Raw genomic sequence first — 27,306 nt, 5'->3', positions numbered from 1 at the left:
AACCCAGTTTAATGTATGAAGAAACACTTTTTCTTAACAAGACTCAGTGAACATGCACATGTATCTGTCACAGCAACCATATTCTCTTCCAAGAATGATACACATAATCATAAAAATATGATTATGGCAATATATTTTATAACATATTGGCACCTTTAAGTAATGGAAGATCTTGTTGAAAAAACAGTACTAGTTTCTGGCTATTACTCAGAGATCAGGAAGCTGTTTCCTGATCTCTGCACCCTTACCTGTACAGGAAACATGCACACACACATACACACACACACACACACACACACACACACACACACACACACACACACACACACACACACACACACACACACACACACACACACACACACAGCTGTTTCCTCTTCTTCACAAGTCAATTCTTCCCAAACCAAACAAGAAACACACCAAATTTGTGATCTTACGTCTATTCCGTTATAAATATGAATGCATGTATGAACAGGCTGTGAATGAAGAGATTAAAGGTTGTGCAATAATTTAAATGCATTTATGAAGACACAGAATTGAAGCTCCTGTGGTTTTCCTTTTTTTTTTCCATGAAGAGACTTATTGGCATCATGTGCTTATGAGTATAGGCTGCGTAATGTGCATGACGCGCATGACTGTCTGTGTGTGTGTGTGTGTGTGTGTGTGTGTGTGTGTGTGTGTCTGTGTGAAAATGACATCATGACGAGCCTCACCCTTTATATCCTTCGGACATCCTGCCCTTACAAACATGAAATCTATTAAAATCTACTAAAATCTCTGAAGGGTTATATTTTACCTCATAACTGGCAGATAAAAAGGTAAAAACATTCTAAATTCTTCCTTCCAATAATTTTTAAATGTGTTGTAACATTATGTTGATTAACACAAAAAATTAAATAGGATTAAAGAAAACATTTACTTGGATAAATATCACAGTGTTATATAAATACAATAATGTCATTAAAATAGAATTATGGCCATGCATGAACAGTTGAGGTTTAAAACTTGATAAAACTTTTGCAGTAGGACTAATAATATTACTAATTTCCTGTGTTAAGATTTTGCTTTATACATTTAAATTAAAAGCAGTTGAAGTTGAAACCAGTTCATAAATTGGTTTGTTTTATTTAAAATATACAGCACATAAAGGTTTAACTGCAAAGTTCCTTAATTGTCCTACAAACCCTATTTAACCAGCAGCCCTATTAAAGGTACATGCCACTTTTTTGAAATTACGCAAATTTTCCAACTCTTCTAAAGTTAAACAGTTGAGTTTGATAGTTTTTGAATCCATTCAGCTGATCTCCAGGTCTGGCAGAACACTTTTAGCTGTAGCTTTTAATGTTAGCATCACGTTCAAAAATGACTGAAGAGTTTAAATATTGTTTATTTATGTTGGGCACTATTTTCTTGTTTTCTCTTACAGCCTGCTGTAGCTATGGTATGGCAGCAAAGTTCCTAGAATATTGCATCTTTACAATGTCATTAACTCATTTAAGTCCTCTAAAAAGGCTGGTCACCCATGAAAAACAAATGAAAGAGAGGACAGGATAACACAAATACTCTCAGTGGAGAATCAGTTCAACACTGCAGCTGGGATTGCTTGCTGGTTCAGTGATGAACAGGGTAAGAATCTGTTTCTGCATACAGTGTACTGCCTCTCATCAGCAGAAAACCTTTGCTGAAGAGCATGTTGTGTGGAATGTTCACTTTAGTGATGAGCGTTTAGTTCATTTGGGTAGCAGTGTGCAGAGGTATTGATATTCAACAAACATATATGAACAATTTATGTTCTAGGTCACATGTCGAAATGAAAGGGAGGAACACAAACTTATTATTTAAACATAAGTCAAAGATATATGTATTGAATATATGACCCCCATAAAAATAACCCAGTAAAAAAAAATCTACTTTACATAATATGTGGACACTTTTTTCCAATAAAAATGCTTTGCTTGAACAGTGATTTTAGTTCATTTGTGTCAACTCAACAATTTTACATGAATCTAAAAAGTAATATAGTATAAAAAAACCTCTGTTTTACCACAGGGAGACTTGAGAGAGTCCCTCACTTTCCTCAAATATAACAGAAATCCACCTGTCAGTTTATGCCAGGCATTTTGATCACAGCTGAGCTGACGTCTGCAAGATGGCTTCAGTTTGGACAACAGGTGCAGAAAGCCAAAGCAGTCCAGAAAGACTCCAACAGCTTATTAAAGACAAATGGAATACAATTCTTACAAATAAAAGCCCTCAAATAGACTAGGTTAAAATAGGTTAAAAATTATTAAAATATGTTTTAATAATAACAACAAATAAATACTGACAGACTTAATTACAATTTCCAAATTTTTTGGCCTCTTTCTTTTACTGTCCACAATAACATCATGGAAAAGCAGTTAAACAGTGTTAAGAAAACTTGATCTTAATGATTCATGGCTGAATTAGCAAATCGCTTTTGCAGGCTTCTTTTTTTGAGTGCAGGGTGTTCTCGGTTCAAGAAAAGAGTGAGTATGTGAGAACAAGCGGTGCAAACTGAGCCGCTCAACAGCTGTAAGAAAATCTGATTCAGTAACTCGACACCAAACTACAACTCAACATTTCCCAATTACTCACTTCCCTTGTTTCAAGGCCTTTCAGTCGTTTTGCTTTCAGCCTCAGTTTAAAAATTAAGGGAAACTCTCACAATAATGTGACTAACATGTTGGGTTATCAGTAAATAAAAAAGCAACCAACTATATATTTGAAAGAACTATTTGGGAGCTGATGTTTGATGGTAGTCTATAAAAAAAGTATGTAGACATGTATTATGGCAAATTAATATGGCGCACTGAATAGGGAGGGTCTGTTTTTTTTCTGCTTACAGTTTTACGGCTGGGCACTTACAATTTTCAAAAATTGTAGCAAAATAAATCAGTCATCAAAATAAACAGTTTTTCTTTTTTTAATGTTTTGACTTTAATTTCTGACTTACCAATAAATCTTGCATCTGTTGTGTGTTATGCTGTTTCTATGGAGGCTGAGAAACAGTTTGAGCTTTGAGTAAGCATGCACAGACAGCAACTGACCCTGTGCTGGAAAAAAGGGAGTTTTCTACCTGCTGATTCTGTCTAAATTCTTACTTCCTCCAGAACGTAACATAAGTATTTCTCTTCTCAAAATGAGAAAACCCTGGAATTCACAAACCTTTGTGTGGGCAATTTCATTTTCATGTGAACTTTCACATAGGACTTACCAGTTCTTAAAGCAGTAGTTCAACCATGTATGACATTCATCTTCATAAACAGAAAAGCACTGTTGCTGCTGAATGTGCTTGATGCAAAAACAAACTCACTAGTTATTTCACATCATGCAATCTTGTTTTGAGTGTTTCAGTTTACCATGTTAATATCAACTAAAGTAATTATGTCTATGCTAACATTAATAGTTTAGTGCTTAAAATAACAAATTGAGTTTCTTTTTTGTTGTTTAAAAAAACATTAGTTAATATTTGAAATAAAGTTTAATGACATTTGTTGCTCTATAATGATCTATAAACCATTATACAGTATATTGCTTGTTAATAATTTATTATTAAAGCTTTTAATCCTTGTAAAATATTTGTCAATTTTGTTTATTCTAAAGAAGTGTATGATCATATTAACTGAAAGTTTAATTACATGTATAAACATTTTAATTCACCGGAAATGATGATCTGTTAATTATTAGGTAATGTTTATTATGCTTAATAGTAAACATTAACAAGCACATTATCTCATATTTTTAGTTATTTGAATACATATTACCTAATGATCTATTAAAGAAAGTTTGTATAAAGTGTTACTAATCTTACAAAACATTATTAGTGAAAAACTAGTTACATTTAAAATAGATTTTAAGTACTGCTGTCAAATGATTAATCGCCATTAAAAATAAATGTTTTTGTTTACATAAAACGTGTGTTTGTACTATTTATATTTATTATGTATATATAAATACACACAAGCATTTATATTTGAAAAAATATGTTGTTTTTGTGTATAGACACACACACACACAATATGAATATAAAAATATGTAATTATTAAATGTGTGTGTATTTATATATAAATACTAATAAATAAACCCAGTACACACACACACACACACACACACATTATGTAAACAAAAACTTTTTTTGAAATGCGATTAATTGTGACTAATCGTTTGACAGCACAAATTTAAATATAAAACATATTTTAAATTGCAATAACATTTCACAATGTTAATATTTGTTTTACAGTATTTTATTTAAAAATGGTGAGCATTGTACTAAAATTTTTACAAAAACAGAAAAATATTCTAAACCTTTTGATCAGTTCACTGTATAAAACAAAAGACAGTGATCTTAATTCAAACAGCAGAGAGCATCATTCAGAATATATATAACTATGAGCTCCATATGAGACGTGGAAATATAGGGCATGTGCACTGTGGGAGAGGCTGATGGGAATTACAAGAGTTTGTAGAAGCCGGCCTGGGTTTGACACGAACTTTTTGTGAAAAGTCCAAAGAAAACTTCCCTGATCCCACTAAGGAAGAGGGCCGTGAGGATCAGGCCTGGCCAGAGGGTTTTTCTGAATGCATTCAGCAAGCATTAGTGTGAGGATTATGACTTGACGCGCTCTGTTGCACTCCTCTCCCGCCGGGTGTCATATCTGATTTAAAGCAGCTCAGACAGAAGCTGACTGATATAGGCCTCATGAGGTCTGAGGAAACACCTGGCAACACACCGGACAGGTGAAAGACCAGCGACTGTTCATCTGTCCTTTAGGCTTACAAGATCATATCTTTACAGACACATTGACTTTTGAACCAGTTCAGGTCACTGAGACATCTGCTACAGTATCTAAATATACAGGGAATAAAAGTGTGGTCCTACCACAGCTGTCATGACAGACTCTCTCACAGTTTAATCACACAGAACTGAAAACGAGCTCTCAAATCAAGACTTCAGAGGCCAGAAATGAGCCGACCAAGCCTAAAGCCCTCAACCAGCAGAGCTTTAAAATACCAGCATGAAAGGATTCTCCTACAGTTAAAAACACAACAGAAATCCAGCATTCCACACCGTTGTGTTATGTTTGCAGACTCCGCATGTAAAAGCTAAGACAGAAATGCTCAGAAAAGCTCACCAGTGAATTACAATGTGTTTATGTTTTTACAGAGAGATATCTATTTCCGGAGAACATATGCCAGTTTAACCTCTCCTGAAAAACACTGTTCCAAGTTTAAATTATACCCTGAATGCCAAATTTCCTATGCAGACTCAAATTTGGCACCACACTGCATGTAAGATATAAAGTTCTTTTATCCTTTTAAGACTTATATATTTGAGTAAAATGTGTGTTCCATTTTTTTCATTTGCAAGCGTAAAGATAATTATTTTCTTTTCTATTTATTTTATGAGATGAAAAAAAGGTTCTGACCCTAAAATGTGCAATTATGAGTCTATATCATGCAATTCGGAAAAAAAGTAAGAATTGCCAGTGTATATCACACGTCTGACTTCATTCTTCTAACACCTTTAAATTTTACAACTTTACTAGTTTCAGAATGTTGTCCAGAGAACGTGTAACGTTCTCACAATGTTTTCAAGTTGATAAAATTAAATGTTGTTTTACAGTTTTCTCTAACCTTTTCCATAACCAAGAAAAAGTAAAATAATATAATATAATATAAATAGTACTCACCCAGATCCTTCATCCCCTCCGGCTCTCGTTTGCATTGAATCAGCTGATATCCTGAGAGAAAGCCGCTCACACCATTGGTCACTGATCAGTCAGATTGATCGATACAGTTAACATTCAGTTACACATAAGCGCACAGCACAACAAACAAACGTGGGAAAGTATGAACGTAGATAGCTTTGCGTAGCGGAGCATTAGGCTTTGATATGAGAACTGTTAGCGGTTATTCCTCCTATTCCTCGCTTGTACTCTTGTGACACTCCAACCACACACACACACACACACACACACACACACACACACACACACACACACACACACACACACACACACACACACACACACACACACACACACACACACACACACACTCCTCCTCTCATTCGGATGGGAGAGGTTTACTGATGACAGATCACCGGGCGTTAATGCTCTTGCGCAGATTTGTCCTGCGGAAAAAATCTAAACAAAACAAAACAAAACAAAAACATGCGCGGATCAACATTAAATTTGCTATAGGCTTTATTAATCATATTTATTGATCTGTTTATCAATCAACAATTGTTTTTTTATTAAAATGTATGTAAATCATTCGAAGAGGACTGGTTCTAATGTAATAAATACATATTTTCACAGCGATGCATAGACTGTACATGTGCGCCCCCTTGCGACGTTTGAGGCACTTCACTCCTTTTACCACTTAGCATTAACATTACCGTTAAGAGGCAGCTAGGTATACAAATCAAATATGACTCTTCAGCTTTATGCCACTGTATATTCAGCATTACACGTCAGGGTAAATTTATTGTGCATTTAATTGCGATTTCCTTCATGTACGTATAAAAAGTGGCACTTAAACAGAAGTTTAGCTATTTTTGTATTGCATTTGTGTCCGAAAATTCTGTATTTCTCGCAGTATCTAGTTTATGTCTCAGTTACAGTTTTGAGTAACAAGTCGCTGGTGGGCTGATAAACACTGGTGAATGGTTGTCATGTGGACAGAGACTGGAGGACTGTCCTGTAGGTGGCGCAGTCTTTGATAATACTGGAGAAACTCTGCTTCTCAAGTGTTCATTTCCGTGCAGGTTTTTGCTTGAGAAGCGGAGTTTTGGGTGCTTATAAATGCCTCTGAGGAGAGCAGTGATCGTGCCGGGGAACGGCGCAGGGAATATTGAGCACTGCAACTGGTACGGATGGGCAAAGAAACGAATAAACGAGGTACGAGAGACAGACACTAACTGATATAAAGCCACTTAAAGCATGTCAAATAGTAGTCTGAATAATAATAATACTATATATATATATATATATATATATATATATATATATATATATATATATATATACATACACACACACACACACACACACACACACACACACACACACACACACACACACACACACACACACAAAAGTTCAGGTCTAATTAAAACTCACCTGTCTGTAGCTTCCAAGTGACCTGTCAGACCTTGATTAGCTTAATCAGGTGTGTTTGCTTTGGGTTGAAGCTAAATTCGCCACCCCTGCTTTAGACATTTGAATATTGGTGCTTTTATAGTATGGAAGGCATTTTTTGCCCATTTTAAATAAGTAAATTAAATTATTAAAATGAAAAAAGCCACTAATGAATAAATCCAACACAATCCAGATCAAACATACATAGAAACAACATACTCAGTGTGTCAGACATACTCTCTCTCTCTCACACCCCAACAAAAACTACTGCCAACAATTGTGTATTGATATTTTTATATCATCATAAGATACCAAAGGTACTAGATATTTAGGTTTTGGCTCTTTGAACCTGGAATTATTTAAAACAAGCATTTTTATTTTACATATGATTTTATTTTTACGGAGATGGTGATGTGACATTGATTTAAAAAAACAAAAAAATTGGGATCACACCTGAGACCCTAGTGCTCAAATTTATCCACGAAGGACCGATTGAGGGTTGTTTTATATGAAGGGTGCTTGAGGTTGAAAACATAAAATGCTGAAAATTATAAGTTTATAGTGACTGAATACAATATGATAAATTTAAATCATATTTGCAGATTGCAGATGTGTGTTGTGTCCTGAAGAACATGCCGGATCCTGGTAGTACAAGTTCACTTAATTATATTACAGGAGATCTGAATGATATAAATCAGCTATAATATATTTTATGTCGATTGACAGTAACTGCCAGAGAGAGCATCTGGCTACCGTTCATGGAGAAGGAGCTAAAATGTGATGAAGAGACGGTCATCATCGGACACAGTTCAGGAGCCGCTGCAGCCATGAGGTACTACTGGAGTTCATTACAGTGTGCTTTTAAAACTTCTATTTAACTAAAACAAGAAATTATATTTTCTATATACTTTTTATGTACTACTTTTTATATACTTGTCTTACTTTTCTTTAGTTTACTGAGACTATTACAAAATGTACTACAATGCTACAAGTATTTAATTTGTAAACTATCAGTCTATCTGTAAGTTCACCTTTGATTATACTTAAAGTGTTATACTTAAAGCAAACTTACTTCTTTATACAGGTATGTGCCAAAAAAAAACGAGGGATAAGTCCATTTATTTCAATAATTTGTTTCAAAAAGTGAAACTTGTACTTAATATTAGTTCACTACATACAAAGTGAAATATTTCAAGCCTTTATTTGTTTCAATTTTAATGATTATGGATTAAAGATTAAAAAAAAAAAGGTGAAAAAGTACTGGTCTGTTGCCCAGTGGTCCCAAGTTCTGTTTTCAGATGAAAGCAAATTGCATTTTATTTGGAAATCAAGGTGAGTCTGTTGTCTTTTATCAAGTCCACAGTCAACACAGCTGTCTACCAGGAAATTTTAGAGCATGTCATGCTTCCCGCTGCCAAGCTTTTTGGAGATGCTGGAAAATAAAATCCTCAGGATTTGGCACCTGCCCACAAAGCCAAAACTACCAGTACCTGGTTTAATAGCCATGGAAAAACTACTTGATTGGCCGGCAAACTCGCCTAATTTAAACTCCCATTGAAAATCTATAGGGTATTGTCAAGAGGAAGATGGGAGAACAGAGACAATGGAATGCAGATGAGGCCAATATCTATTACTATAACACCTCTGTGCCAAAGACTGATCGCCTCCATGCCACGCCGCCTTGATGCTATAATTAGTGCAAAAGGAGACCCAACTAAGTATTGAGGGCATAATACAGTACATTAACACACTTTTCAGAAAGCCAACATGTTTAAGCTCCTTTTGTTATTGATCACATGAAATATGCAAATTTTGTGAAATACAAATTTTTTTTTTATCCATAATCATTAAAATAAAATTAAAAAAGGCTTGAAATATTTGATTTTGTGTGTAGTGAACCAATATGATGTACAAGTTTAACTTTTTGAAACAAATTATTGAAATAAATGGACTTTCCCTCGATTTTAAAATTTTTTGGCACATACCTGTACTAGAAATTGGGACAATTTAGTCCCGAGGAATATTAAAATAAAACACCAGTATATTATTAGTACACTGAATTTCTATACTTACTACATAAAGGACACTTTGAAATAACTTTCAATTAAGTATCCTTAATAAAATAAACTTGAAGTGTACCTCTTTTTGATAAGGGAAGTGATTATGCCTGTCAGCAGTGCACACTTAAGTAGGTTTTCTTTCTATTAGGTCTATATTTATTGATATGAATTTGGTAAATTATACATTTCTGTTACTTATTTGGTTTACCGTTTCTTGACATGGGATGTAGTGAAACAATTATTAAAGTTAAAATTAAATTAAAAAAATTTTATGTGTGTGTGTGTATATGTATGTATATATATACATATATATATATATTTCAGAACAATGTTTATCAATTGAATATGTACTAAACTGCATGTGTAATGAACATTTTCTAAAAAAATTAATTTGCACTAATTGTTTATTTATTTATTTTTTTTATGGGCTTTAGGTATGCAGAAACGCACAGAGTTTTTGCCATTATTCTGGTAGGTGCATACACATCAGACCTTGGGGATGAGAATGAACGTGCGAGTGGTGAGTTTGAGTAAAAATCACTCATAACATCAATCCTCATCCGTGTGAGTGTGCGCTAAACACACCTTCTTATTCTTATTTCCCTCAGGATATTTCAGTCGACCATGGGAATGGGAGAAGATCAGAACAAATGTGAAGTATATAATTCAGTTCGGATCTACAGATGACCCCTTCCTGCCCTGGGAAGAACAACAGGAAGTAGCTGATGGACTAAAGACAGATTTACATAAATACTCGGATCGTGGGCATTTCCAGAATACAGCCTTTCCAGAACTCATTGACGCAATAAAAAAAACTCTAAAATCAGGAGGCTAAATACAAAACCCTTCATCCTCTGTGTGTTGTGGCATATGTGGAAATTGTCCATTTTCATTTATTTTCAATACAAGTATAATCATGTAATTCCTCAAGTTTTCTTTACAGTAGTACACAGAATGCCTGTGAAAACTGAAACAGAAATTAGTACAAAACCAATGACGTACAGGTAATGGCACTTACAGCAGTTAAAAACAAATGGCATCTAAAACCAACCAAACGTCAATCTCAGTTCAAGTTAATACAATTATTATAAAGTCCACATTGTGAGGGTTTTCTTACTCGTGTACAGAAAATCTATACTTTAACAAGGAAGGTTAAGACATAAATTCAGGTTCTAATCAGCTATAACACCATATTAAGGGTCAACAAACATTTAATTGAATTACACGCATTCTATTATTTGGTTGAGAACTGTTTATCCAATTCCTTAAGTTAAATGGAATTCATTCATTTTAATAGTGGACTGAAATAAAGCATTCATTTTTACTCAATCCAGTAACACTGACTTCTTGTAAACAACTACAATCTAAAGTTTAATGCAAACAAGTCTTTTACTCATCCACATGTTGTTCTATACACGACATACAAAAAGTTTAGCAGAATGTTCATGCTTCAACAATTTCATTTTGCAAAGCATGACAAGTATTGTACTTTCATGCTACCTTCATAGAGCTTAAAGGCATGCTTATTTCCACCTGTATCCAAAAACAGCTTTCTGGACATTCTGCATGTTTTTCCTGCAAAGGTTTTGGAACAACGTATGAGCAAGTAAATGACCATTTTAAATACTAGGTGAAAAAACAATAGCAAAAACTTCAGCATCATTAGAATCATATGTTGCTTCTCTTCTGTAAACCTGAGATTGGAAGTAAAGTGCACTTAGCCAAACCACATCATCGTGTGAACCTGCATTACTCTGCTACAAGTTATTTTAACGCTGTATCTTTACAGAAAAGCAGTTATCTGTAACCTCTGAGGTTATAGCATCACATTTATCAGTAATGTACTCTTAGAAATATGTATTCAAGCAGTGAATGAGAACACAGTTCCTGAAGCTGCTCTGTTGGGTTAGGACTAGGTCTTCTTTTTCCTCCGTGCTTTGGTATATCCTCTTCCAAACCAGCCGCCCTGAACCGCTGTAGCTTCACCCTGAGCCTGTGTGTCTGGTGAAGCATCCTGTAGAGCAGCAGGTGGCGCTATTTCCATACGAGTGTGGCTTTTCTGCTCTTGTGGACTGAGTGGTTTAGCCAAGCTGAAGATGGGGTCTTGTGATCTGTTTTTCATACAATTAAAGGCAATGTTAAAGCCAACAGCTGCTTTGTATGAAAACATGACTTCATATATCAGGCTTGAGGCCATGCTATACAATGAAAAAATGGTTTGAAAGTGACTTCTCTCGGAGCTCTGCTTCATGTATCTTCTGGTGTTAAAATAAAGGTTCATAAAATAAATATTAAAAATATATATACGTCAAATGTTTGTGTACCGTGAGATATATATATATATATATATATATATATATATATATATATATATATATATATATATATATATACACACACACATTTACACACACACACACACATAGACACACACACACAAATAAATGAAAACTTTTTTGTATGTGATTAATCGCAATTGTTTGACAGCACTAGGATCTACACTATTGGCAGTGAAAGTTTTTGCCTGCTGGTGTCAGTATATTACAGCATATTTTTGTAAGTCTTGCCTGTTGTAAACAGGAATTTGCAAACCCAGCTCCTCCATCAGAAGACTCATCACAGCATCACACTTGCCGTGAATTTTCAGAGTAGCCAGGTTATCTTTTGGTGTCCACTACAATAAGGCAAACACACAAAGCTGTTAGATCATGTAAACCAAAGGCCATATAGAAAATGGAAGAATCAAAAGCAGGGAAGAATGGAAACATTACCTGTAGATTTACAATGTACAGCTTTGGTCTTTTGTTGGCTGGTCTGTTCATGCACCACAAGCATGAGTACTTCTTTAACACCTAATGCACAAACACACAATACATGGCATCAGCTGCATTATTTAATACAAAATGCCATTTTGACAAATATTAAAATATTTTTTTTAACTTTTAAGATCTTGTATTGCTGCTGCTTACATAAAAGCTTAAGTAACAGAAGAAAAAGGGCTCCAAATTGTCATGTTTTGAGCCTTATTCAAGCCATGCCCCTCTAGATCAGTTGAAGGGATAGTTCACAGTTTATATTTGAAGAGTTCAGATGCAAAAGCAAGCTGTTTGAAATTCTTCTAAAATGAGCATTTTTATTAGACTCCTCTTCGTAGGTTCAGTCATTTAACTTTAATGGCAATGAATAGGTTAATTTATTTGCCATTAAAGTGATATAGCTGCATATAAACATAGCCTGATGAAAATGCTTACTTTAGAAGAACATTTCAGATGGCATTTCAGGCTGAACACCTCATTTAGCAGATGACAGTAGAAGCAATCAATCCAACAAAAGAGCAAATATATTTAAGTGTTGTGACCTGTTTAGTCCAATGCAATACATTTAGAAAGTTTTTTTAAACGATTTTTTGTTTGTTATAGAAAACAAACAGAACAGATAAAGCTAGTGTTAGAGGGTGTTTGTTGATTGTACGTAGACTTGTAGTGTTAGTGTGATCTGTCCCTTTAACCTTCAAGCTGGAGCCCAAGCAGAGGATGAGGTCGGTCTGCTGTGCTGCCTCGGAGGCCCCCTTCCAGTTGAGTGGCTGGTCCAGGGTGCCCCGCTCTCCGAAGTGTACAATAGTGTCTCTGAGCTCTGCTCTGCAGTGAGTACACAGACGGCCCGTGCCATGTCTGTGTAGGGCCGTGCGCTCAGTCACATCGAAGAGCCGGATAAACTCCTGCACCGGAGAGCAGCAATCACACACCTGTGTGACAGATGGTACAGCAGACAGAATTAATAACAATAATAAGAAGAATAAAAAAAAAGATATGATACAAACTATTTTGAAATACTGTTTTTTCTCCCGTAAACTCTAAAACTAGGATTATAAATCAGTTTTCTACATTAGATTTTTAATATCTACATGCTATCCTTTAAGACAAGAGAATTAAAAATTATTTTTTAAAAAAAATTGACAGACCTCAATGAACATGTTTCCGTGGAGTTCAGAGAGAGCGTGTCTGGGCAAACCACTGCGCAGGTGAAGACCATCACAGTTCTGCGAGACCACATGCTGAACCTGAAATGTTACTCAAAGTTTAAAATATTTCTACAGCATTTTTCACACTTTTCACGATAAAGTTGCATTTATCTAGACTATATTGTAGATGGGCAATAATATAATATAATATAATAATCATTTAGCTACAAATTACAATAATACAATTACAAGTTACATTTAATTCAACACTTTTTTCCTTGGTAGATTACCTTTAAATTGCAGTATTTTACTGATAACAGATTACATGAACAATACTAGATAGTAACAAATATTTGCTTGTTTTAAACATTCATATTTAGTTATACATTTTTATACTTGTTTCATACAGTGTTTTTCACTATAAATGTAGGCATTTGGATTGCAAAGATTATTTATAAAATGTTTACATGATCATTCATGTATAAATATTATGACAGACAGTAGATTTTTTTTTAAAAAGGAAACTTCAAACAACAAAATAGGAAATATGGAGAATCAATGAATTATAAATAATTTTCTGCCATTTTGTGAACAATATGGAATCCTTTAATCCATAAAAAAGTAACTGTAATCTGATTATTACATTTTAAAATGTAGTATCAAATTACAAGAACTTACATTTTGGAATATAAAATGTTAATCTTAATTTTTTGTAATACAGATGACATGTAATCAGTTACTACAGTTACTAGATAGATAGATCCCAAATACTAGTGTATGTAACTTACTGTACTGTAGCAAAAAGTACTATATATATATATATATATATATATATATATATATATATATAAAAGATGTTTTATATCACATAGTTTGTTTTTCACTGACACAACAATCAAGCTATTGAGATTCGATCTATTGTAAAAACTGTTTAATGTCAGTGTGACGCATATTCTGGGTATTCTGATGATTCACAGAAACATTTCATACAAACCATGTGTCTTCACTCACCATCTTCACTTTGTGTAACATCCAGATGCACATGTGTGTGAGAGTGGGCTCTGCTCGACTCAGATCTGACGCACTGATGGATACAAAGACAGGAAGATGTTAACATGCGGCAGAACACACCCAAATAGAGAGGAAAATAAATAATAATAATAAAAACAAAACAGTAGGGCGGGCTAAATCCTAAACTCTTAATCCATATTCTAGACAGGAGACACTGTAATAGTGTATCTCTAACCTCACAGATTGACCCTTCTGCAGCTGAGTCCACACGCCATTTGGCCCCCGATAGTCTGGGATGGAGGCAGCCTGGCGAGAACCCATAAACTTAGAGATGGACAACATATCTAATATTTACAACTCAAATCTGAGGACATTCACACACACTTTTTTGTTTCTCTATCTAGCCATTGTGTTTATGAGAAAGACGCACTGTGCTAATTCCTGCTCCGGTGTAGAAGACCACATGCTTGGCCTGCTGTAGCGCTTCTGCCAGCTGCTTCACTTTAGCCCTGAGGTCCTCAGCATCATCAAACACCTGCAACCATTATAATCACATGTATAACATCAGTCAATAAAAGAAATATTTAATAAAACATAGTATTCATCAAACAGTAGGTGAACTGCATTTATTTGGAGTCACAGGATTTGAGAAGCCTTTAGATTCAATCATAAATTACAATAATAACAATAATAATAATATATATATATATATATATATATATATATATATATATATATATATATATATATATATATATATATATATATATATATAAATCTGAGATTGAAATGTTCCCAGGTCCAGGAACGGAGCAAGGACATTGCTAAAATAATCTGTTACATCAGTGGTTTAACCGTAATTTTCTAAAGCTATGAAGCTACTTTTTGTGATCAAGTAAATCAACAATAATAACTTTATTCAACAATTTGTCTCCTCTGCATCACTCTATAGTACCACTTTGGAGAGCAACACATACATAACATACACATATGTATGCTGATATGCTGTTGCACACATTGTTTGTATGTGATACTATCCAAAATGGTCCTTGCTATCTATGCATGGTCAGAGAGCTCTTGGAAAAATATCTTAATTTGAGTCCCAAAGATGAACAGAGGTCTTATAGGTAATATATAAATATATAATAATATATATAATGATTGTCTTCCTCTGTGTTTTTGTTTTCCAGGTCAAGTTTCCAAGAATCATCAAATCAAGACACATTTTCAGATGCAAAATACAGAAATTAAGTCTGGCTGTCTGAAAAAAAAGAAGAAAATAATTAAGGAAGTTTAGAACAGTTAGCCTGACTGTGCAAGGGTGAGTGAGGACTGTTGTGCTTGATGTTCACCTCCTCTTGTTTCCTCTTGAGCAGGGCTCTGCGGCTCTGTCTCCGGCTCAGCTCCTGCACAGTGTTCTGATGCTCTAGCAGCAGAGCCCTGTCCTCTTGCGTCCGTTCTGCCTCAGCCTTCTGGAGGAGCCTGGAGATCTGCAACAGAGACAAGGTAAGACACACACTTCTATCTACAGTAACTAGGCAAAAACAGGTCCAGTGACTGTGACTACAAGTCATAAATAACACTGGATCTCGTTCAAACACCAAAATAATTCTCAGAATCGTTGTGATGTATTAATTTCGTCGGATAATAGTTGGAAGTGGCACAAAACAACCGGTTTTCATACTGTAACTGTACTAGCAACGATATTTATGTACAACCTGTGGTTACCATGGACATCGTTGTAGAGATTTTAACTGAAGATTACCTCTTTTTGCCGGCTGTACTGCGTTGTGTTTGCCGTCGTTATCATGTGACTTTATTATAGGCTAATGAAGTTACGTATTAGTAATATAATGCGTCGTGTTCATACCGTTTTCACAGTCTGTCGTTGTTTCTCTCGCTGTATGATTTTCGCCTTTTCTTGCTGTTTTCTTTCTGCCCTGGCAGAGGAGCCTCTATTTGTGTTCGCGTCCATGCTAGTTCTCGCCAGTGACGCCGATCTCGCGAGATTTGCAGCAAAAAAGAAAAGTGGAGTCATCCATAGAAGTATATGGAGCCATCGATTAAACAAACATATAATTTATTTTATTTTAGCCTAAACCGAGATGGTTTAGCTAGATGGTTCTTAGCCTCAGTAGTAGGAAAGTAGAGAAAATTTTACTTTTCAAAAAACATATTATTATTATTATTTTATTATTATATACATAGATAAAGGCATAGGTATCTGAGTTTGTGTTTCGGCTTTGTGTTGAGTTCACAGTGGTCTGTGTTTAGTTACCAGTAGGTGGCGGTAATACACCAAAAAGTTGGATGCCAAACGCCGTAAAAATGGAAAGAAGAAGAAGGTAATGCACCGCGAACTGAAAGAAGAAAGACGCGTTTCCGGTTTTACGTCCATGCTGATTTAAAAACATTGAGTTTCTTTGAATCTGAATTTATTTTTATTCATTTCACTATGTCTATTAAATTAAATGCTCTTTTCAGCGACTCATATGTGGATATAAGCCAGTATAGAGACCAACATTTTAAGGTAAGCATGGTTTTTCCTTCTGATAAGCATTCGGGTACCTTTTATTTTGTCTACCCCCTTCACATTATAGTTTTTTGTTGTTCATTTTCAGATTATACAAACGTAATTGTTTATTTAATATATTTCTTTTGCAAATGTGTATAGATTATGTTCCTCGGTTAATAATTATAAAAACCTTTCACGTTACATTTTACCTCTCTGTCAAGCAGTCCTTGGGTCATAAATATTCAGTATTTATTATATTCATTACTTGAGCAGATCCAGTGTTTAATACTTAATAAATGTAATGTATACAGTTCATTTAAAACGGTATGTAAGATACGGTCTTATTCACCAAACCTGCTTTAATTGATAAAACTGATATACTGGAAGTATAATTACAAATGCTATTTTTTATTTTAATGTTTTATGCCTATTATAATGACTGCTCTGTTTGCAGCAGCCTTTTTGTGTCTTTATGATCAAATCATTCTAATGTGCTGATTTGATATGATTTGTGTGATCTTTTACAGAACTCTGATTTTTAAAATGGAAATCTTCTGTAACACTTTAAATTTCATGTGTCCCTGCTGAACAAAAGTGTGTTTTGTTTCAAAACAAAGCCATTGTGTTCTTAAAGATTATACTGTTGATGATAGAGAGAATTGTGCAGGAGTGCTCTTTGCTCAAACAGCATCTTGGAATTGATCTGAATGCACAGGAGAATTTAAACCGTCTTCTTTGCAGGGTAACCGTTATGAGCAGGAGAAGCTGCTGAAGGCGAGCTGCACACTGTACGTGGGAAACCTGTCCTTCTACACCACAGAGGAGCAGGTGCATGAGCTCTTCTCTAAGAGCGGAGATGTCAAGAGGATCATAATTGGTCTCGATAAAGTCAAGAAGACTGCCTGCGGTTTCTGTTTCGTTGAGTATCCTTTCAACTAAGGACCAGGTGGTGCGAAATGCTGCTTTTTTAAAAATGCTGTCATTGATTTTCTTTTTCTTCCTGACCATTATCTTGCTGACAATTCAATTGAAACAATTAAATATTTTTTTGTTAAAGATACAATCCACCAAAACTGCCATTTACTCACCTCAGACGTAAATAAACCTAAATCATGTCTGTTCCTGTGTTACATTTGATTCGATAAAATAATCAATGCATAATTGAGCTTCCCTTTACCATGTTTGATGTGCTCTGTGTGTGAAAATGGGTTTAGAAATAATCAGTTTTCTATGACCTTTCTATCACTTACAACTTTTGCATCACTCCTTATCAGTGCTTGAGATTTAGTATGAAGTTATTTAATTTCCTACATTAGTTCTTTATAATAACTTCGAACACCATTGATTTCAGTCACATTTGAATTTCTGAAGACTTCTGCTGTACGTCACAGTTCTTTAACTGCTAATGTGAAGATATTACACTCGCGCTGATGCTGAGCACGCTATGAGGTTTATTAATGGTACACGGCTGGATGACCGGATTATCAGAACGGACTGGGATGCAGGCTTTAAAGAGGGCAGACAGTATGGCCGAGGCAAGTCAGGCGGGCAGGTAAGTGATAAAGCACACTAAATTTAAAGTGAATTTAAGTATTTTAATTATAGTATAATATGATATGCCTCTGCTTTGGACCCCACTGTAACACACTGCAGTGTTATTTTCCATGATCTAGAATTATGTGGCTCTGTTTCAATGTAATATAAATCTGACAGAGCAGTTTTTCAGGCCTGCTCTTTGTGTTTCCAGGTCAGAGATGAGTACAGGCAGGACTATGACCCCGCCAGAGGGGGTTATGGGAAGCTGGTGCAGAAATCTTGAACATGCCTCCTGCCATTTTTTTTTTTTTTTTTTTTTTTTTTAAACATTTGATTGAAAATGAATATGGACTGGATTATGATGGGGTGCTCAGAAACGGATTACATTTTTTTTTGTGTGTTTGATGTACATATTAGGCTTTAGTGCTTCAGGAAACTGGCATGTGCAGTCTTTTTTTTTTTTAATAAACAGTTTTATAAAATGTCTTGTTAAGAGATTCACTGTTTGTCTTGATAAACCCACCATCTGCTGCATGCATAAGTTCAGATGTAAAATGTGTTGCCAGTTAAGTTAGTCTGACACAAAAAATTCCACTAAAAATTTGTGGTAATGTCTGGTCATCAGAATAGTGCACTGCATAATTATTAGCACTAATGTAAAAAAAAAGAAAAAGGCTCATACTACTGGCACTATAAAAAATGGAATTAAAAAAAGGTTAAGCACTAAGGCTAATAAGTGTAAATGAAGCATGTGTGTTATTTCCTTGCATCAATTTTAGCCATTACTTCAACCCATTCCAATGTATATAAAGCTATTTTATCACTTAAAACAGGATTCTAAACTACTTAGATATGTCTTGAATTTGGATAACAGGGTTGCAACAATTGTTAACACTGGCCATCTAAGGTGAAAAATAGCATTCTGTGAAGGTTAAGCGTCTGCTTTCATACCCATCTGAAAACACAATAACAGACACAGCACTGGTTATTCAACATATGGTTTTATGTATTCTTAAATAAGGATGAAACTAGTAGTCAGAAACTCAGTCTGAGGTTATGATTCGTTGGTTCAAGTAACTAAATGACAGTATCGCTCTTGAATGGTGGGGTCACTGACAAAAGTATAAATTTACTATCCTGACATATTTTTGTACCAAACTGCATCACAAGGTAGAAAAACGCTCGTCACACAGAAAAGATGAGATGACGCAAGCACACACAACCTCAACTATCAGCATTCACCTATTCTGCTCACAGATTTCACATCTCATGAAATTGTTTACTGATAGCACAAGTTATTGTTTCGATTTGGATAATTAAAAATTTCCTTTAGCATGAATATGATACACACTTGGGTCGGAATGCAGGCCAAAGGAAATGTCTGCGTATCAATACTATGAACTTCAAATACCACGTTTTTATTTGCTGTACTAATTATATGCATTCTGGGATCCAAATTTAGCATGGACTTCAGCTTTTGTATTATCCAATGACAGGACGGCAGGTTTCGATTGAATTTTTCAGATCAGTCTTCACCATTAAAAAGAACAAATAAAAAGGCAGAAACCTGCAGCTTTCACCGCACTGTGCTAATTTAAAAATGACCTTTAACTGACTTCAATTAACGCAAAAATCTACTTGCTACAAAATACATTTTAACCGCCGATGCATTTGAGGAATAACAACGAAAAGTGCTCAGAAGTGAAAGAACAGCAGTTTGCAACAACAGAATGGCCAAATAATGCTGGCGGTTTACAACAAGCAGCCTGATATTAAGCATCAATCCTGCTGCTTTTTCATTAGAAACATCTGGGAACAGTAAGTATGTAAGGGTGATCAAAAGTTAAAGCAATCTGGTCCAGGACTTTAAGAGTATCACCACAAAATTAGCTTTCAAGTTACAAGTTTGACTGCACAAGTAGAATTCTGGTGTTTAACAGTACATTCATTAAATGCTTCTTGTACCTCAATAACGGCGTGACATTTATAAACTACAAAGTCCTTCAAGTTTCATGCTGCAAAACAAAAACTAAGTTCTTTACAAAAAGAAACCTGATAGAAACATGTAATCTGTGTTATGGCTGTGTTATAAATGAAATTTAAAATAAAACACTTGTAAAAAGAAAATATCAACACACTTGTGAGGTTTTGAATCTTTGTGGTTGCCAGAAACAGAAAAATGTCTCCATTGCTGAGGATCTTCTGTTTGTTTCTCTGAGAGGTCGTCACAGGCTTTTTTTAAACGCTGGATGCTGGAGAAAGGCAACATCTGAGCCGCGATCTAATGCGAGGTAAACTTGACCTTTAGAACTCCAGCAAACCGACAGGAATGATCGGACAGGCTCAAATATTGGGAACTTCCAGCTTTGCCTGACCAGAACTTTGGGTTTCTTTGTCTTGCTGTGAAGTTCTTTCCCTCATCCAGACACCAGTCTGCAAGTCTCGAGTCTATGTGGCTTTGTCTTGGTTTAGACAGTCAGACAGTCTGCAGTCACACAGCTCTCTGTAGATCCTCTTGCGGACTTGTGGCATGTCCTCTTGAGTGAACAGCAGTGGCTTCATAAATGCCAGGCACTTGCAGTACTGCCAAATGAAAAAGATGCTCAGTTTTATCAATTTAGATCACTTGTTTTGTTTTGTTTCTGCTAAAACATTTGCAATACAATAAAATCACATTTGAATTTCACCTTGGCTGCCTATTACACATCGGATAGATTTTAAAATCTTGTTAATTACTTATAAATCCCTCAATACTTGAGCAGGCTCTTATCACATTTGATAATACCTAGAATATCAAAATTGACTGCTGGCAGCAGATCCTTTTCCTATTTCGCAACCAAACTCTGGAACAATGTCCCTTGGGCAAGCAGACACACACTTGTCAGTTTAAATCTAAATTAAACTCTCTTTAATCTACCTTACACATAACACCAAATATGCTATTATTTAAATCCATTAAAGGATTGTTAGGCTGCATTAATTAGATCAGCTGGAACCAGGAACACTCCCCATAACACACAATGGAGGACAATATGGGATCCTTAATACACCCAGCTCTATTATGCAAAAAAGTTTTTACCTCCAGGACAAAAACCCCACAGTCATTGTCATTCTTCTGCTGTGGAATGGTCCTGTTGACAACTATCTCCCAGCCCTTCTGAAAGATGGCTTGTTTCTTCTCTTTTGCTTCTGCCAGGATATATTTCAGGATGTTCTGTGAATGAGAGTCACACATCATGTCTCTGTGAGGATTTCAGTCTGACTCACCCTTCAAAAACACTCACATCCACAGCAAACTTAAACAGGATTCCCTGGGAGTCGTAGAAGTTGATGCTTTGCTTGGAGATGTCCACGGTTATGAGTGACCAGTGGATCTCCAGGTGGAGAGGAATCAGGATCAGTGTCTTAGAAAACAGATCAACCTAAGCAAAATATGGACAGACAACATTAGGTTTTGGTTCCTTGTCGCTGTCGCCTCTGGCATGCTTAGTTGGGGACACTTAATTTCTAGCGATTATCGTCGATTTGATTACAGGGACGGTCTCTGCATTTATTATAAAATTGTTTAATTTTGTTCACCTTTTTGGTCCATCGTCTCACTCCTTCATAACCTTTTCCTACAAACTGTCGGTAAAAAAAACTGTTGAAGAAATGAACCTAGAAAATGACAAGGCATCAGAAATTATAAGAGGAAATAACACAACACTGATTAATTTGCTGAATGAGCGACATAACACATTACAGTACCTTATGATTTGTAGCTTCCATGATCAGTTCTCCATACATGTTAATCACCTATAAAAACACATACATCAAATCCTGCATGACTTTAGGGTACATGTACTATATATACTGCTTATAAACATGGACTTCAAAGAGGCCTGCCTGATCATTGACCCAGTTTTGGTCATCAAGTGTTGAAAGGTCATCTAAGGTCAAAGTGTGCTTGTTGTAGGTCACTTGGACAAAATGCATAGGAGCACAGGCCAGACCAGCCCTGTACTTGGCCACTTCTTTTGTTATCAGCTTCATCCTATTGAAGATTACACAGAATACAATGTGAAATTAGTGCACTTTAATCTATTTACCACAAAATGTGTACAAATTGATGGTCAAAAATATAAACCTGTTACCGAAGTCACATGAAAAAATGTCCTTATTACACGTTACATGTACTTTACATGTTACTATTATAACTGTTATACTAATAAATTAAGTAAAATTACATGCAAGTAACCTAAGCCAAACCATAATCAGAACCCTAACCATATAATAAGTACATGTAACTTATTAGTATTACTCAGTATGTAAATGTGTAATTTCCCCGTAACCAAAAATTGTTACAAATGCTACAAAATTATTTCAAATTTAAGGGTCAGTTTAATATTTTCAGTTTATTAGAAATATTAGAAAGTGTCTTCTGCTCAACAAGGCTTTATTTGGTCAAAAAAATACTAGTGCTGTCAAACGTTTAATCGTGATTAACTGCAGCCAAAATAAACACTTTTGTTTACATACTATGTGCACTGTGTATATTTTTTAAGTATATAGAAATACACACGTTTATTTAGGAAAAATGTGTTATGTTTATATATTTAATATAATTTAAAATAATACAAATTATATGATATTATATACACATGTAAATATTTTCAACTGTGTATGTATTTATACATAATACACACAGTACACATACATTTATTATGTAAACAAAAATGTTTATTTTCATTTCAAAATCATTTGACAGCACTACTATAGACATTTTTCTTAAAGGAGACATATTATGCCCCTTTTTACAACATGTAATATAAGTGTCTGGTGTCTGTTTGGGCTCAAAATACTCACTTATTTTATCATTTTGAAAATATATACTTTTAGTGGAAGCAGAAAGACGTTTTCTGTACATGTTTCTTTAAATGCAAAGGAGCTTTTGCTTCCCACCCCCTTTTCCAGAATACAGCTGCGCCATTACATCTCCTACCTGCTAAAAACATATTTTTTGGTTCTGATTTTAATGTTTATTGCACTGAAATCATTTTAAACCATGCATTTTAAACCATATTAGTTTAAACTTATGATATACGGTTTTCTGAGTGGATACATCCAAAACACAAAGCCAGAAAGTGGCTGTCACAGCATGTGAGAACTTAGTTTAGCATTCATACACACAAGTTACACTATTCTCTTTTCTCCACTGAGGCTGTGACTCAGTAGTGTTCTGTGCTTGTCTGTGCACCCAAAGACAGAACATTTGGCATGTTTTGCTTAAACGTTTGCCATTGCATTACAACTGGTATACCGTCTTCGTTTGTTAAATCAAAATGATGGTGCAGCAGGTGAAAATGTACAGATTAAGGGCTGATATTATTATAATGACATCCCTTTGCAACATCACAAAGGGAGTGGAATCAGATTATGTTTTTTTTTTAGATGCATGCAGAAAAAGGCTTACTAAAACAAAGTTACTGGGTTACTCTTTCACGTCCTTGGTTGGTAGATGCACTGGGGACCAGATTATAGCACTTAAAATTAGGAAAAGTCAGATTTTCATGATATGTTGTCTTTAAATATGTAAATGAAAGTGTGTGTATTCATATATACATAATAAACATACACAGTACACACACATATATAACTTTAATTTAGAATATGATTATTCGTTTGACAGTACTAGTCAAAACACATGAAATCTGACATTTTATTTGACCTCCAGAGGTCTTTCTGAGGGACATGTTCCTCCTTTCTCTGATTAAAAAAAAAACATCAAATAGATTTGGATTTAGTGCCACACTTACCTGTCATTTAGATCAGCCTGAAATGTCTTATTCAGGTGATGGAGCACATCGCTATCACTCAAAGGAGTGAAGCTTCCATATTTCCCATAGAACTGCTCCAGGAATTCTAGAAGATAAAAGCACATTAGTTAACAAAACAAAGACACCAGAAATCATTAGAAGCTCTCAAACTCATCTGAACACTACCATGAATGCACTCGATGATGCCCTCAGTGGTGAATTCGGCTGGAGGCAGTGTAGGCCGGGGCTGTCCCATCTCCTCCGCGAGGCAGCTCCTGTTTTCCTCAGAGAGGGGTTTGCAGTAGTGATGGTCCCAGGAAGCCCTGTTTACTCCAGCGCTTAGACCGGGCTGCTCGGTTTCCATCGGGTCAGGCTCCACGCCGATCAGTGAAGAATCAGGGGGTTTCTTCATCAAGTCATTGGGTGTGACAGAAGTGCTCAGCTCTTTGGTGTCACTGGAATGCACATGAGCGCTGTTCTCCAGGCCGTTCACCACTATGATGCTTTTACTCCCTCCCTCGATCTGGGACAGCTCTGCCTTCTCTTTTGGAGATGGAGCCTCGTCCATCTCAGAAGCAGTGTCTACTTCTAAAGTCACCACAGAGTCTGCCACGGTCGAGCTCACCACCTCCTCCTCTGCCGCCACCTCTTCTTCTTGGCTCAGCAACTCTTTCTTCCTGCGGCTGCGTTTCTTGGACACCTGCTGGTGTCCCGGCATGTGGGGCTTGCCGTGGGACCCGCAGCAATCGCATGTCTTAGGCACCCGTTTTCTTCTGGAGCGTCCATTCTCAGGCATCTCGCCCGGTTCTGCCCTAACGGAGCTGTTTGCTGCCGGGACCCTCATTGAGAGCACTACCCCATTCCTCCCAGGAGCCACTCCACCTGCTCTGTGTTTCTAGCAAGATTCCTCCATCAACACACAGATGCTAGATCCTGGAAATGGAATTTTCTGATACTTTGAAAAATGTCTATTAAAGGGAGAGAGAGTAAAACAATCTCAGTGATTTGAGATTAAATTGGCAGAAAAAGCATTAAGAGTATAGTGTGGTGGGAAACAGTTATTGGTCTGAGCAGCATAAAAAACTGTTTAAACTTCATGCACACTACCAGTCAAGAGTTACTGATTTTTTTTAAAAAGTCACTTCTGTTCACCAAGCCTGCATTTATTTGATCCAAAGTACAGTAAAAATGTATGAAATATTTATTTTAAAAATATATATTTAAAATATATATATAATTTTTTTATTTATAAATATATATATATAAATAAATATATAAATATTTTTCTAATAAGCTGCTTTGCTGTTCAAAACATAAAAGCAGATTTTTTCCCCTAGTTTCTTTGATGAACAACATTTATCTAAAAAAAGACATCTTTAATAACATTGTTCATGTCTTTTTCATCACTTTTGATCAATTACAAATGGTAAAGTATTATTATTAAATAAAAATATAATTTCTATAATTTATTTTCCAAACTGTCTCCAAAATTTTGAATGGTTTTGAATGTTACAAAAGCTTTTTATTTTAGATAAATGCTGATCTCTGGATATTTCTATTAAAAAAATAATCCTAAAAAGGACTCACTGGTTTTAAATATTGATCAAAAATGTTTCTTGAACAGCAAATCAACATATTAGAATGATTTCTAAAGGATCATGTGACACTGAAGACTGGAGTAATGACACTGAAAATGCAGGTTTGACCATAGACATAAATTATAAAATACTATAGTATAGTAAGCATTTCTTTGAAATAGTAAAAATATTTTACAGTTTTACTGCTTTTTGATCGCATAAATGTAGGCTTGGAGAAGCATTAAAAAGCATCTGTTCAAAAACTTGACTGGTAGTGTAGACCGTACATGCATTATCATTTTTACACAATTTGAACACACAAACACACATAATATTTTTTTTTTTGCACAGCAAACTCTGCTAAACACTGAATATGCTGTTTTAAAAGTGTCTTAGTTGTTTTTTCATGCTTAGATTATTATCATTTTGCGGCTGCATTTGGCTGCACGTTTTCTGATGAAGCAATGTCAAGTATATTTGTTATTTCTAAAAAAAAAAGCAATCGAATGGTATTTTAAAAGAGTCCACTGTCAAACACAATCATTATATCATATTTTTATAATACTGCATTTACATGGTATCACTATGATACATGTTAGAAGCACAGCTTAATGAGGGACACCAGGATATATAGGCTACTGTAACTTATTATTATAAACGTGCACCATGGTATTTAAATAAAAAAGGTACTTCAATGAATAGCAATGTACACTTTAGCCATAGTACTGGTGTAAATCTCGTTTTAAGTCAGTAAAACAAGTGGATCATCCGGAAACCAGACAGTTTTACTTACAAATATGAAAAAAAATGACTGTGATATTCTGATCGTATACTAAACTAAATGAGAACATGAAAACTCTACGGCCCCCAGGAGAGCTGTAAGCAAAAATGATCTGAAGGGAGATAGTGATGATCAATGATTCAGATCTGAAGAGATCTTTTATTCAACAATAAAACACAACACAAGACCCAGTTGTCAAGCCCTCGCGCACAAAGAGCGCAGACGTCTGTGATTTACAGCCTTACCGTGTGTCGGTCTTAGGGACTAGGTGTGCAGGACCTTATAGGTTGTGCGAATAAATCCCGATCAATATTGCACTATCAATGATGTCGATAAAAGTGAGGGTTATCTGCCGTTGTTATGGTCGCCGAACGAGCGAGGCGCATGTCGATGACGTCACACGCCAAAGCGTTTTAGCGGCATCTAGCGGGAAGCAAATCTAGGTTTTAGCCAGTTTGGTTTATTTTTTTAATAAATGTCTCTAATCACAACTATAAAAGGACACGATGATTAAATGTTATATTTTATATTTATATTATTTCAAGTATAAATTACCCTTCAAAATAACATATTCTACATTCATAAATTCTCGACTAGATTTTCTGTTTTATAGCCTAAATATTAGGCTACAGTCTGGTAACAAAAAGCATTGAGAACAAATTCTGGTTGTGCTGTCCTTCATTTATTTACAATGCTATGTTTCTGCCCAGCTTACAGGAAACTCACAAAACTTTAGCTAACGTGGCATATTTTTTGGAACAAACATTTTCCAGTAGGCTAATGTTAATAGAATGTTTGTTCAAAGATGGTTTTTAATAATTTGCCAAAAATGTTATTTCTGCATATTTTATTAATTAAGCATTTTTGTGTTTTTGAGCTTTACATATGTTTTTTTCCAAACGTTCAA

At 35.2% G+C, this 27,306-nt stretch overlaps 5 protein-coding genes across 7 annotated transcripts in view; 2 read left to right on the top strand and 3 right to left on the bottom strand.

Moving 5' to 3' along the window:
• Positions 1-5,980, bottom strand: part of arhgef3 (Rho guanine nucleotide exchange factor (GEF) 3) — a 55,392-nt gene extending 49,412 nt beyond the window's left edge. For both annotated transcript variants that reach the window (XM_043223445.1, XM_043223446.1), the window contains exon 1: positions 5,712-5,980. In XM_043223445.1, coding sequence (XP_043079380.1) covers positions 5,712-5,746 — 35 coding nt within the window. In that variant the 5' untranslated portion in view covers positions 5,747-5,980. The remainder of the gene's footprint in view (positions 1-5,711) is intronic.
• Positions 5,981-6,755: 775 nt separating this feature from the next.
• On the top strand, positions 6,756-10,552 carry rbbp9 (retinoblastoma binding protein 9). Its single transcript, XM_043223115.1, has 5 exons — positions 6,756-6,923; positions 7,766-7,808; positions 7,890-7,995; positions 9,658-9,743; positions 9,832-10,552. The coding sequence occupies exons 1-5, from the start codon at positions 6,828-6,830 to the stop codon at positions 10,056-10,058; spliced, it is 558 nt and encodes a 185-aa protein (XP_043079050.1). The 5' UTR covers positions 6,756-6,827; the 3' UTR covers positions 10,059-10,552.
• On the bottom strand, positions 10,083-16,394 carry sirt7 (sirtuin 7). 2 transcript variants are annotated; one of them, XM_043223113.1, is made up of 10 exons: positions 16,066-16,394; positions 15,548-15,685; positions 14,626-14,730; positions 14,431-14,519; positions 14,196-14,268; positions 13,185-13,283; positions 12,732-12,968; positions 11,995-12,075; positions 11,791-11,897; positions 10,083-11,334 (listed from the first exon to the last, which is right to left on the bottom strand). In XM_043223113.1, exons 1-10 carry the CDS (start codon positions 16,231-16,233, stop codon positions 11,136-11,138), a joined length of 1,296 nt encoding a protein of 431 aa, XP_043079048.1. In that variant the 5' UTR covers positions 16,234-16,394; the 3' UTR covers positions 10,083-11,135. The 2 variants fall into 2 exon arrangements, with proteins under 2 accessions (XP_043079048.1, XP_043079049.1); XM_043223114.1 differs by having other exon boundaries at positions 14,431-14,501.
• Positions 16,395-16,515: 121 nt separating this feature from the next.
• ncbp2 (nuclear cap binding protein subunit 2) lies at positions 16,516-18,732 on the top strand. The gene is made up of 4 exons (XM_043223116.1): positions 16,516-16,725; positions 17,452-17,633; positions 18,124-18,262; positions 18,458-18,732. Exons 1-4 carry the CDS (start codon positions 16,651-16,653, stop codon positions 18,527-18,529), a joined length of 468 nt encoding a protein of 155 aa, XP_043079051.1. The 5' UTR covers positions 16,516-16,650; the 3' UTR covers positions 18,530-18,732.
• Positions 18,733-19,228: 496 nt separating this feature from the next.
• On the bottom strand, positions 19,229-26,790 carry senp5 (SUMO specific peptidase 5). Its single transcript, XM_043223112.1, has 9 exons — positions 26,645-26,790; positions 24,228-25,009; positions 24,042-24,147; positions 22,132-22,279; positions 21,994-22,041; positions 21,826-21,903; positions 21,531-21,668; positions 21,326-21,460; positions 19,229-20,829 (listed from the first exon to the last, which is right to left on the bottom strand). Exons 2-9 carry the CDS (start codon positions 24,883-24,885, stop codon positions 20,695-20,697), a joined length of 1,446 nt encoding a protein of 481 aa, XP_043079047.1. The 5' UTR covers positions 24,886-25,009; positions 26,645-26,790; the 3' UTR covers positions 19,229-20,694.
• Between the last annotated feature and the right edge of the window lie 516 nt (positions 26,791-27,306).

The sequence above is a fragment of the Puntigrus tetrazona genome, chromosome 22 (genome assembly GCF_018831695.1).
Source record: "Puntigrus tetrazona isolate hp1 chromosome 22, ASM1883169v1, whole genome shotgun sequence".
In the NCBI taxonomy this organism is placed as follows: domain Eukaryota; kingdom Metazoa; phylum Chordata; class Actinopteri; order Cypriniformes; family Cyprinidae; genus Puntigrus; species Puntigrus tetrazona.
The sequence above is the reverse complement of the archived record's forward strand: the minus strand, read 5'-3'. Positions and strand labels throughout refer to the sequence as shown.

Excerpts from the sequence above, each read along its gene's own strand:
- rbbp9 (XM_043223115.1), top strand. The coding sequence starts at position 6,828 with ATGCCTCTGAGGAGAGCAGTGATCGTGCCGGGGAACGGCGCAGGGAAT. Across the intron at positions 7,809-7,889 it reads GAAGAACATGCCGGATCCTG|TAACTGCCAGAGAGAGCATC; the intron begins GTAGTACAAGTT and ends GTCGATTGACAG. Across the intron at positions 7,996-9,657 it reads GGAGCCGCTGCAGCCATGAG|GTATGCAGAAACGCACAGAG; the intron begins GTACTACTGGAG and ends TATGGGCTTTAG.
- ncbp2 (XM_043223116.1), top strand. The coding sequence starts at position 16,651 with ATGTCTATTAAATTAAATGCTCTTTTCAGCGACTCATATGTGGATATA. Across the intron at positions 17,634-18,123 it reads TGCGGTTTCTGTTTCGTTGA|ATATTACACTCGCGCTGATG; the intron begins GTATCCTTTCAA and ends GCTAATGTGAAG. Across the intron at positions 18,263-18,457 it reads GAGGCAAGTCAGGCGGGCAG|GTCAGAGATGAGTACAGGCA; the intron begins GTAAGTGATAAA and ends TTGTGTTTCCAG.
- sirt7 (XM_043223113.1), bottom strand. The coding sequence starts at position 16,233 with ATGACTCCACTTTTCTTTTTTGCTGCAAATCTCGCGAGATCGGCGTCA. Across the intron at positions 13,284-14,195 it reads TGTTACACAAAGTGAAGATG|GTTCAGCATGTGGTCTCGCA; the intron begins GTGAGTGAAGAC and ends GTAACATTTCAG. Across the intron at positions 12,969-13,184 it reads ACGGAAACATGTTCATTGAG|GTGTGTGATTGCTGCTCTCC; the intron begins GTCTGTCAATTT and ends TCTGTCACACAG.
- senp5 (XM_043223112.1), bottom strand. The coding sequence starts at position 24,885 with ATGAGGGTCCCGGCAGCAAACAGCTCCGTTAGGGCAGAACCGGGCGAG. Across the intron at positions 24,148-24,227 it reads CATCATCGAGTGCATTCATG|AATTCCTGGAGCAGTTCTAT; the intron begins GTAGTGTTCAGA and ends TTTATCTTCTAG. Across the intron at positions 22,280-24,041 it reads CAGGCTGATCTAAATGACAG|GATGAAGCTGATAACAAAAG; the intron begins GTAAGTGTGGCA and ends AATCTTCAATAG.